Raw genomic sequence first — 12,197 nt, 5'->3', positions numbered from 1 at the left:
ACGTAAGCATAGAAATTAAGATTGCGCAAAGATGGTAATACATTTTACCTCCTCCAAACAAATATCCCTTTGTTCAACCACAGTTTCAAGGACATGGATAATTTGGGATTGCTGTATTGTCCCATGAGGTCTTGAAATGCTTGTATTTGGCGTTATCGGTTGAGGGTGCATGTACTTACTTTAGAAAGCTGATGAGCAAGTTGGCATTCTCTAGGTAAATCTCAAGAACCTAGCTAGATGTACAGCAAATTATTGTTGTTTTTTGGGGAGGGTGAGTATGGTCTGGATACAAACATAGTAAGCTGTTAACAATGATTAACGTTAGCAAGAGAGGAGAGGGAGGAAACTTTCTAATTTCATTCGATACCTCTGAATTTCCCTCCATCGCTATCTAGATGGTGGACTAGTGTTCACTTTTGTTTTCTTCTTTGTTTTTATGTAGTTAAAAGCCTAGTAAATGCGAAAATGAATGAATGAATTGAATAAAGTAATGAAGATATTTGACACTTATCTGGATGGCACCACTTCCCATTCTCAGTAGCAGACATGCTACATAGGCACCTGTCTGGTGGGGAGAAAACAAAACTAGGTCATAACACTTACAAAGCTGTTTCACCCGGGGAAAGTGACATAAGTGTACAGTAGAAACAATATAAACTTGAAGGGCATTGTCTCTAAGGAAAGTTCATTTCAGTTTACCACAATGATTGCGTGTTTACTAGGCACTGGGGGATACAAGAGAGATAATCATATTCCATTCTGAGATTTCCCACAGGGCTTTTGTGACTCCTGCAGAGAAGGAGGGCCTCCGTTCATGCCCCTGAGCACAGCACTTACAGGCTGTCAAAGCCCTGAGACCTCAAATGGCTTCTTGGAAGCTGTGAATCAACGACCTCACACCCTAATCTAAGCTGAAGGTGTCCTGCTCTGTGATGCTCTCTCCTGTCACACTGTTCCCCTGCGCTGCTCCCTTTTGTTCTGAACTGTCTGCAAAGTCTCTGGAACATCTGAACGTTGCTTTTTACCTCTTGCCTTGATGAAGCCAGTTGCCCCAACAATATGGCTCTTCTTTTTGGCCCCATCATGGAAGAGACCGCTCTTACTTCTTTGATCAAATCCCCCTTCAGAGAATGGAGGCTCCTTCTAACTCTGAACTTATAGGTAATGATTTTTCTTCTCTCTTGGAAAAAAAAATTTATAATGGTTCCGTTAATTATTCTTTTTAATAAGCTATACAAATATTTGTGTATACCCTTCCATGAAAGATACATTTTACATTATTGCAAAGAAGGAAACGTATGTTTTCAAAGTTGCTACAAGAATGATCTACTCCCAGATTGTTCTAGCTGGATGTTTAATGTGGGGCCTGACCAAAGAACTCACTTCAAATGAAGTAGGTAGTTGTGACTCTCCTTACTGCACTCAGTAACTTATGCCCTGAGGAAGGAAAGGGCTAGAACAGCCCTTAAAGCTGGAGGAACCCATCCTCAGCGCTGCCCTCTGTAGGGTGTTGAGTGAGGAAAGGTGTGAATTTGCTCAGACAGTTGAAAAGAAAAAATAGAAAAAAAAAAAATCTAAAAGTGTAGAGTGCTAAAATCAGGGGGACAAACGTGAGAAGATACTAAAAGTTGCATCACTTGTGAATGCATTTAGCTTCAAATAATAGAAAATCCACCTGAAAGACCTATATCAGTAGACATTTATTCTTTTCATAAAACATCCAGAGATGGGCTTTTTATGGTATGGGTTCAGTTACTCAGGTTATCATCAGAGACCTGGATGCTTTCTCCTCTTCTGCTCTGCCATCTGACGGTGCAAGAATTGTCTCTCCTTCTTTGATCCTTCTTTCTATACTTGTTGCCTCTTGACAACAAGATGGCTGCTTGTGTGCCAGGTAGTGTGTTCATCTTGACAGAAGAAAGAAGAAGTGCAGCCAATCTATCCTCTTTCACCAGGAAAGCAAAGATTTACCGAATTCCTCAAGGAAACTTTTATTTATGCCTCATTGTCTCTAGCTGCATCTTGGGGGCACCTCTAAATGCTAGAGAAGCTAGAGATCAGGGGGCAGTCATTGTCTCCCCTGGGACTAGGCACATGGCTGAATTACAGTTATCTATTAGCAAGGGCCAAACAAGGGTTGGGGGTGGGGGTAGAATTAGAGGTAGGCAACCATAAAGGATGGCAGAATAACTGTGTGACTCATCTCTAGGCCTTTGGAATCCTAGAATGTCTACTATTGGTGCTTGTTTTAAAAGATCCTAATTTAGGTTCAGACAGGAGCATGGAGTCACCATTGGTTTTCACATGTGCCTATGATTATCTGACAATGAGGATTTTAGAAATGTGTGGAGAGCAAATTCTTTATTCAAATAACCTCTCTTGTGTTGAGCTGTGGGGTTTCTTGACTTGGGAACTGTGGAGAAAATTGATGTGTGAGGTATTAGAGAGAGCTTCTTTCTTTCTGTTTCTGGAACTTCCTAATCCAAATGCCTATTTCCTCTTGCCATGGGAGTGTGGTGGGCAAAGAAACTCATTCATATATTGTAAGTTGTAACTATAAGCTTTGTTTTAATGTATGTGAGTTAATTTTACTGTTTTTATCTGAGATTCTGAAGAAAAATTTGTGACCTTGCAATTTTTTACCTTATGCAAACATAAAATCAAATTTAGTTAAAATTGTGTTTATGAAGATCATGGTTAAAAAGTGTAGTGTGGAAAAGTCAACTCCTAAACAGATAATTTAAGACAGTTGATTAATAACACAGATCATCTAAGGTTAAAACAAAATTCTCTTTTAAAGGTTTTGATTGAAAGATGAATGGATGTTAGTCCCTGAAAAGATAAATAAGTCTGTGTGAAAGGTTAGGAAGTTGAGACCTTTATCATTTGTAAGATGCGTTCTCACTCAGTGGACTAAAATGCTGTTATGAATCCCATCTTCAGTATCAGAATATTTTTTTTTCCGTGAATGTTTATAGCAGCTTCATTTGTAACAGCCCCAAATTGGAAACAACCCAGTTGTTCTTTAATGGATGAATGGTTAATGAAACTGTGGTATATTCATACCATGGAATACTACTCAGCAACAAAAAGAAACAAGCTATTGAGTATCAGAATATTTTTAAGGAAACCTGCTGAGACCAGGGAAAATGCCCTTTTATTTGTGAGGATCTAATTAATGAATTGGGTATGGTGGAAAGCAGTGAGACACATTCAGATCTCTAAGAGGTGGAAATCAATTAAAATATAAATTTGTTTACTATTCAGGTTTTCAGTAATTCCATAAATTAGAGCTAGTGTGATATTCTCTTTCAAAATCTAGATGATTAACTGTGAAGACATCCAATCATAACTGTTCATTTTTGGAGCATTCAGATGTGTGGGAGATTTTTTTTAACGCTTTTTCTTTTTCTTTCATTCCTTATTTTTGGCCGCATTAGGTCTTTGTTGCTGCACGGGCTTTCTCTAGTTGCGGTGAGCAGGGGCTCCTCTTCTTTGTGAGCAGGCTTCTCATTGTGGTGGGTTCTCTTGTTGCGGAGCACGGGCTCTAGTCACGCGGGCTTCAGTAGTTGCGGCACGTGGGCTCAGTAGTTGTGGCTCACGGGCTCTAGAGCGCAGGCTCAGTAGTTGTGGTGCACGGGCTTTGTTGCTCCACGGCATGTGGGATCTTCCTGGATGAGGGCTTGAACCCATGTCCCCTGCGTTGGCAGGCAGATTCCTAACCACTGTGCCACCTGGGAAGTCCCGGAGATTTTTAAAATAAAATATTTTAAGTAGTAAGCATATATATATATTCCTGATATAAAAAACATACAAAATTTTCAGAACATTACATAAGTTCTGAAGTTGAATAAATCATGTCTTGTGATGAAACAGGGTGTTGTGTAGTTTCATGGGTCAGAAACAGTTTTCTGAGGCCGACTGAGTGTTTGTAGATTGGATGGCAGGTTTACTAACCTTCCCTGCACATTGCTGTGCACACCATTGCTCCTCACTCGGGTGAAAAACTACTGCCCTGTGAGTCTCACGGCTCTGGTCATACTCTCTGGTCTCTGCATCATTGTCATCCATGAACACCCAGAAGCATCTTAAGCACTAGACTCACAGTTACCATCTCTATTCTATGTCCTGTCACCATTCTGGCTCCATCTCACTGGCCTTTCAATCCTAGGACATCACTGGTGCTTACCTCTGCCTCATTTTTATCACTGTTGGGTCCACATTCTAACCACATGCTCCTTTATAGCTCCTTTGGGCATGTTGGACTCCTCTCCTTCTAGAATCTTCTTGTCATCTGTGACATCTCCTAGTTTTCTCCCCATCCTCTGAATGGTTCTTCTTAGTCCTTTTTAAAGTTCCCATTTCTCCACATTTCCCTTGAATCTTGTTTCTCAGACCATCTCATTCTACATGCCATCCTTGGACCACCTCATCCCTCACATGTCTTCAATAAGCATCTAGATACTGATGAAGACAAAAATCTATAGCTCCAGAACTTATTCTTGAACTCTAGGCCTGTATCCCTCAATTTGGAGGTCAAGAGAGGTCTCCAACTCCACATGCCCTCATTGCTTTCTGCAGCACCATTGCCCCGTTGCCTATTCTATTGCTCTAGGGGAATTTACTGTTTTATCCTTCTATTTTTCCTGTCTCAGTATTGGCAGCTGGTTGCTCAAGTCATAAACCTGGAAGTTATCTTCACTTTTTCCTTTCCTCCTCATTTCTTATATAAAATCAATCAAGTCCTGTTGATTCTCCCTTCTAAATATCTCCACAGTCTTTCTCAAATGTGCTTATTTTTTCTGTTCCTCCTGCTATTACCCATTTATAGTTGACTACTATTTCTAAACAAGACTACTGCAATAGGTCTCAGTGCATCCAGGCTCCATCTAAATCTCTCTACCCCCTAAAGCCATTATAATATAGTTATACCACCATCTTTAAAGTGTCCCATTTTTCTTAGCCTAAATTCCTTATTACCTTATTCATTTACAGCTACCTTCATGACCTGGCTCTTGTCTACCTGCCTTATTTCCTGCTATTGCTTTCCTTGGCAACCTCTAAGACTCAGCCCACGTTATTCTTTCTGCTTGCAAAATTCTTCCATTCTCTCCTCCACGCTGCTACTAGGTGTTCCCTGAAGTGGTTGACTTCTACTTTCCTTTCACTTGTCTTTAGACATCATTTCCTCTGGGAAATCTCTCTTAACCACTCCCTGTCTCCATAATCAGTCACCTGTATTTCACTTACTCCTGGTTATGCCTCTTACCACTCAGTAACTGCCTGTTTGTCCTTTTTTTTTTTTAAATTTATTTATTTTATTTATTTATCTTTGGCTGCGTTGGGTCTTCGGCGCTGTGCGCGGGCTTTCTCTAGTTGCAGCGAGTGGGGGCTACTCTTCATTGCGGTACGCAGGCTTAGTTGCTCCACAGTATGTGGGATCCTCCCGGGCCAGGGCTTGAACCCGTGTCCCCTGCATCGGCAGGCAGACTCCCAACCACTGCGCCACCAGGGAAGTCCCCTGCTTGTTTGTCTTTTATATCCACTATGCAGTAAGTGGTTCAGGTTCTTTTCTCACCTCATTCATATTGTTTTCTCACTGCTCTGAAAAGTGATTGGAATGTGGTAGTCACTCAATAAAAAAGGACAGAATGAATACTTTAAAAATAAATTAATAAATGCCGTTGCTGGGAATCCGGCACCTTAGGTATGGAGTCAAGTAATTATGTGTTAGAATTGCTTCTCCACTCTTATTAGCTCTGTGATATTTGAAATATTTATTAATTCACTTAAATATATATTAAATATACATTAAATATATTAAACATATGATTTATATATATATATGATTTCTTCTTGTCATCCACCACCATCCTGGAATGACTATGCTAATGGGAAGGCAGATTATGAATAAATAAATAAACCCAATGATAGCATGTGAGGAAAATGCTGTGAGGAAAATGGGTTGGAGTATAACTGTGTGGCGCTCAGAGAAGGCCCTTGTGAGGGGGTGACATTTAAGCTGAGATTGGACAGAGGAGAAGGAGACAGCCATGTAAGAACCCGTGAAAAAGAGTATTCTAGGAGGAAGGCGTAGCAAGTGAGAGTTCCTCAGAACCTGGTTCTTCCCTTCCCTCATATGCGAATTATTACAGTTATAGCATCTCTCACCCAGGATGGCTTTACGGTTTGAATCAGACCAACCATATAAAGCATCTGTCCCATTCTCTGGTCGATAGTAAGCACTAAACAAATATTTCTTGGTAGTATAATTAAGAATAAACTAGATCAAGTTGGCCTTTTTTGAAGGGAGACTTTAGTTATAGGGATTTTACTCTACATACTGACCCAAATTTACTTATTCTCTGTCAAATCAATTCAAATAAATTGTTGTTGGGCACCTACTCTGTGTAAGCTGGTGTGCTGGATGCTATGGAAGGCTGAGGAAATATCAAGGAACTGAGAGCTCTGTTTTATTTTTATTTATTTATTTATTTAAATGGGTAATTTTTAAATTTATTGGTACTTATAAACGAACCAGCCAACTGGTAGTATTATGATGTGGACAAATCAAAACATCTTTCTACAAATACTAGAGTGGTGGAAAAAATTAGGGGTTGTAAGTAAAATAGCAAAAAGGGGCAGAGGCAATCAGTGAAGCACATTGTAGCTTAATCCTTCACCTTAACAACTGAGGTTCTTAACAAGTAAAGCCTCCGCATCCCAGAAAATATGAATAATCCTTCATCACACATCTTTGTACTTTTGCTCCGTATTCTTGAGGTTAGGTTCTAGATCCTAAAGATATCCAAAAAATAGTATTATAACCTAGTTATCTGTAGCCGCCAGTCATCTTTTATCATGTTGTCCGTAGAAGTCAATGCTTCTGAAACCTCTTTGATTAGACACCAATCATACACCCCCAAACTGACACAAAAGTCAGAATGAAAAGCAGCTTATCAAGGCAGAGAGAGACATAATTGTAAAAGAAAAATTCTAGGGAAGTAATACAGTCACGGCTCAAATTGAGATTGAATAATACAGCCATCGTTACAAATCTTCAGGCTGTATGTTCAGAGAGTAATTTGGGAATAAATCCATGCTTTGCTGTTGGGAATTGAAATACTTAGCAGTTTGCTGTATTATGTTATAGCTTTCCCTGGCAGTTTCCAAGGTGGTCTCCAAATCACTGACAGGAGAATTTTGCCGGTACTGGATCTGGGGCTGCAGGAATTCCTCAACATAGTTGTTGAATTGATTGTTCCAAGTCCGGTTATTCCAGGCTTGGGGGCACCAGGTCTGACTGTTCCAGCTCTGGTTATTCCAGGACTGACTGTTCCAGCTCTGGTTGCTCCAAGTTGGGTTATTCCAGGTCTGGTTACCCCACATGGGCAGGTTTCCGGAAGAGTTCACCAAGCATCCTTGGCGGTAGGAATAGAAGGCCGGGTATTCTGCAGTTGCTGGGCCCTGAGTCACAATGTTGGTATTCCTGGACCAGTTGTTTTTCTGCCACCTCTTACATTTCATTCTCTGGTTCTGGAACCAGGTCTTAACCTGTTTGTAGCTAAGGTTCAGGATGTTGGAAAGTTCTTGCATTTGCTGGAGGCTGAGGTATTTCTGCCTCTGAAATCTCTCATTGAGCACACGCAGCTGCGTCTGAGAGAACACGGTTCTGGTCTTCTGCTTCTTGACCAGGACCTTCTCTTCCTTCTTCTCTGTGCTCTTGTCTGCGGCCGTGGCCAGTAGTTTTACTCTGGGGCTTGTGGAAGAATCAGGACTGTCCAGTCTCCATGTCGTGGGTCTCAGCAGATGACATTTGCAAGGACACATAATTTTCTTCAGGCCCATAGATCTCAGGCATTGGTGAAGATTCCCTAGAATTGGATGCTTCGGGGCCACGCAGGCTTTGGGGACAAGCTGGGTCCACACTCATGTTGTTGAATTGAAGGAGAGGGAGAAAACCAAAGAGCTAGATAGATGGTAGGAAAAGTCCAGGCTTTAAGAATCTAGGTAGAAGAGCTTAGAGAAAGGTGATGATGTCCAGGTGTAAAAGTATTAAAAAACATGGGATGAAGGGAAGTCACCTGTGTGATAACAGAAGCCTACCAGCCCAGTGTAGGAAAATGACAAAAAAATTTGTGGAGGCTCTAGACTTATAAATAAGGCTCAGCCATACTTCGACCCGCCCCTCCTGGCAGCCCCACGCCCACCTGTTTTATTTTTTTAAAGATTTTATTTTTTTGATGTGGACCATTTTTAAAGTCTTTATTGAATTTGTTACAATATTGCTTCTGTATTGGTATTTTGGCCGCGAGGCATGTGGGATCCCAGCTCCCCAACCAGGGACTGAACCTGCACCCCCCCTCACTAGCAGGCGAAATCCTAACCACTAGACTGCCAGGGAAGTCCAGAGAGCTCTGTTTTATATTATATGTTTCACTTCTATTTTTTTTTTCTACTGCTTTATCTCACTATCCATTCTAGAAGCTTCTTCCCCAAGTGTATGTATGCATGCACATGCGTGCACGCACACACACATGCACCTCCTTACATTTTCCTTCCATCTGACTACTTGGAAATTCAGTATACATGGCTTTTCTTGGGTGATGACCTTATAAATCATTTGAATCACAGTTGGTATTTCTGAACATTTGAAATGCTTGCAGCAAGGAAGCCTTCACATTTCTGAAAGAAAGGCTGTCACAAGTACTGAACTTTACTGGAAAAGGAGCCAGATGCTAATGGAAAATATAAATGTTATCCAAGAAAAGTTTTGCATTTGTATATTCAGAATTTTTTGTACCTCGTAGCTACATGCAGGCTATATTTCTTTTCTTCATGTAGGTGTCCACTTCCAAGGAAATATGACTGAAATATTAGAAATGTAAAATTAATTAACACCTTGTATAGTTCATTTGGCTCCTGCAGATTCAGTAATGGTTTTATTTATGTATAACTGTGTCTGTTGCTTATTTTTGACAAGTTTGGACAAAATATCTGTTCTGCATAATTTCTGGGTTTCTGATGCTGCTGAGAATAACTACAAGGGTAAGAGATAATGAAAGGATAATGAGAGACTATGGAGTGTTACTGTGAGGGATTATGCTTTTATTTGCACTGATTATGTGTCAATCCTGTGTTTTTATTAAAAATGAGAGTATATTTTAAAGTTAATGCTTTCTTTGATAGAAACAAAGTTAAAGAAAATGACTTATTTTAGTTAGCGCTTTTAAAAACGTAAAGATTGCACCTTTAAGGATGTTTTTGATTGTCCTGAAACTTGATTGCTAAAGACAGTGTCCTTCAATAATAAAAGACTGATCTAAACATAACATCTGAAAAAAGGGCCATGAAAGTTTAACTTCACTTTGTTATCTATTATTCAATTGTTCTTTTGTTTTCATCTCACTTCTTTCTTTTTAAGACAAAGCCATAGCCTAAACTATCCCAAACTGGAGGAACCTATTCTTTTCTTTTTTAAAATAAATTTATTTATTTATTTATTTATTTTGGGCTGTGTTGGGTCTTTGTTGCTCCACGCAGGCTTTCTCTAGTTGCAGTGAGTGGGGGCTACTCTTCATTGCGGTGCGCACGCTTCTCATTGTGGTGGCTTCTCTTGTTGCGGAGCACGGGCTCTAGGTGCATGGGCTTCAGTAGTTGTGGGATGTGGGCTCAGTAGTTGTGGTTCGGGGCCTCAGTTGTTGTGGCGCACGGGCTTAGTTGCTCCGCGGCATGTGGGATCTTCCTGGACCAGGGCTCAAACCCGTGTCCCCTGCATTGGCAGGATTCTTAACCACTGCGCCACCAGGGAAGCCCAGGAATCTATTCTTTAAACTTGAGTTTTTCCTGATAAAACACTTGTTTGTTATATGTATGGAATAAAATAAAAGAACATTTTTAGTAGATCGTTGTTGGGCAGATGGAAAAACAAATTTCATCAAGTTTATAGCATGGTGACTCTACATTAAGACTTATTTCTCCGATATGAGAAAGACCTCTTTTTATACCTGCATATAAGTGTGTGTATACATATAAATGTGCGTGTATATGTGTGTGCATAAATATAAATATATATGTTACTGTGGTATATTTAAATCTTGAGAAGGCTTAGTGATTATAGAATTTCTAAATAATAAATAAATTTAAGTGGCATTTCTATTAGATTTTCAGTCGTAAGTTGGAAATATCTGAGGAACAGGTGGTTCATGAAGTATCAGAATTTAATGTGAAATCTGAGGTTAATTACTGTGGGTAATTGTCTTTGGAAATGCAGTGTGTTGGTAAATCTGTTTTTAGATCCTGAGAGCATTAGTAGGACATAGGAGAACAACTAGTGTTTATTTATTAACTCAATATTTATTTAGCACTTATCAGTGCTACGCACTGTGCTAAATTCCAGAGAAGCAAGCTGTAGCTGCTGTGGTTTTCCGCGGCCTATCACGTAGCCAGATCCCCTCTTTCTCTTAGTATCAGCATACCTTCTCTGCATAGCTGCCCCCTCTCACTTTTTGGTCCTGGTGAGGCAATGGTCATGAAGCCAACGTCCTCGGAGCCCATGGTGATAGGTATTTGACTTAGGTTGAGCTAATCATAGTACTTGGCTTCGTGGTAAATTTGTCGATGAGCCTATGACTCATAGGGGAATTAATCTGTGGATGTTTGGGAAGAAAGATTTGCTTTCCTTTGGGGTTGGTCATCTGAGATGCCACAGTCCAGGACAGGTGAGTTAGTGAACCACAGTGGCCCATTAGTTTCTTCGTTAGAACTAGGTTCCTAGGTTAATTCCATGTCCTGGCTATTGTAAATAGTGCTGCAATGAACATTGGGGTGTATGTGTCTTTTTGAATTACGGTGTTCTCTGGGTATATGCCCAGTAGTAGGATTGCTGGGTCACATGGTAGTTCTGTATAAACGCATATATGTGGAATCTGAAAAAATTGGTATAGATGATCTTACATACAAAGCAGAAATAGAGACACAGACATAGAGAACAAGTGTATAGATACCAAGGGGGAAACTGAGGGTGGGGTGGGATGAACTGGGCGATTGGGATTGATGTATATACACTACTGATACTAAGTATAAAATAGATAACTAATGAGAACCTACTGTATAGCACAGGGAACTCTACTCAGTGCTCTGTGGTGACATAAATGGGAAGAAAATCCAAAAAAGAGGGATATATATATATATATATATGTATAGCTGATTCACTTTGCTGTGCAGTAGAAACTAATACAACATTGTAAAGCAACTATACTCCAATAAAAAATAAAAACACACGCACAAAGAACTAGGTTTCTATCTCTTGTAGTCACAAGTCTGGGTTAATAAAATTGTGGATGCAGAGGTATAGAAAATAGGGGTCTAGGTTTTAAGTAATTCCATCTGATGAGACAGACTTATAAAGCAATAGTTCAATATAATATGAAAAGCACTGTTTGTGGTGTGTTCACAGTATAATGAAACCAGAGAGGAGAAAGAAACTTGGCCTAAGAGGACTAAGGGCTTGTGAAGGTTTCAGAGAGTAATATTTGATCTGGGTGTTAAATTATGCATCGATAGTTACCAAGGCAGATGAGAAAGGAGAGCTTATTAAAACCAAACACATAGCATGTAAAAGCGTAGAAATCAGAAAGTATATAATGTGTTCAGGGATTGTAAGAAGTTCTCTATTTCTGCTGTTCATAAATTGTGAAAAGTGGATGATAGATGAAGATGAGGTCTGGTGGTCCGTTGGGTGGGTTTTGATAAAATTTGACTGGTATGTACCTAAGGAAAAATCTGCCCACCCCTGGATATAACAATAATATTGGAATTTTAAAAATCCAGATATAATGAAGATTTAAAAAATAGTTAATATTTGAGTGTTAAAACCTCTCTCCTCTTCTTTTTGTCTTCTCCTGTATATGTCAGCCAGGTTCTCAGACCTTTCACATGCTGACCAGAGTAATGGATGAAGCAGAGCATTGCTAAAGGCAAAAAGATGAGTTATAAAGATAGATAATTGGGGGAACAAAGACTATGTTGTAGTCAGTTCAGGCTGCTGTAACAAAATACCATAGGTGGGTGGCTTATAAGCAATAGAAATTTATTTCTCACAATTCTGGAGGCTGGGAAGTCCAAGATCAAAGCACCAACAGATTTGGTGTCTGTGAGAGCCTGCTTCTTCGTTCACAGACGACTGTCTTCTGGCT

The 12,197-nt window shown here is 39.9% G+C and overlaps 1 protein-coding gene across 1 annotated transcript; it reads right to left on the bottom strand.

Moving 5' to 3' along the window:
• Positions 1-7,050: 7,050 nt before the first annotated feature.
• Positions 7,051-7,990, bottom strand: LOC101279811 (homeobox protein NANOG-like). Its single transcript, XM_033429594.2, is given in 2 exon segments — positions 7,051-7,783; positions 7,785-7,990. Coding segments are annotated over 2 exon segments (882 nt in total). The 5' UTR covers positions 7,934-7,990.
• Between the last annotated feature and the right edge of the window lie 4,207 nt (positions 7,991-12,197).

The sequence above is a fragment of the Orcinus orca genome, chromosome 5, assembly GCF_937001465.1.
Source record: "Orcinus orca chromosome 5, mOrcOrc1.1, whole genome shotgun sequence".
In the NCBI taxonomy this organism is placed as follows: domain Eukaryota; kingdom Metazoa; phylum Chordata; class Mammalia; order Artiodactyla; family Delphinidae; genus Orcinus; species Orcinus orca.
The sequence above is the reverse complement of the archived record's forward strand: the minus strand, read 5'-3'. Positions and strand labels throughout refer to the sequence as shown.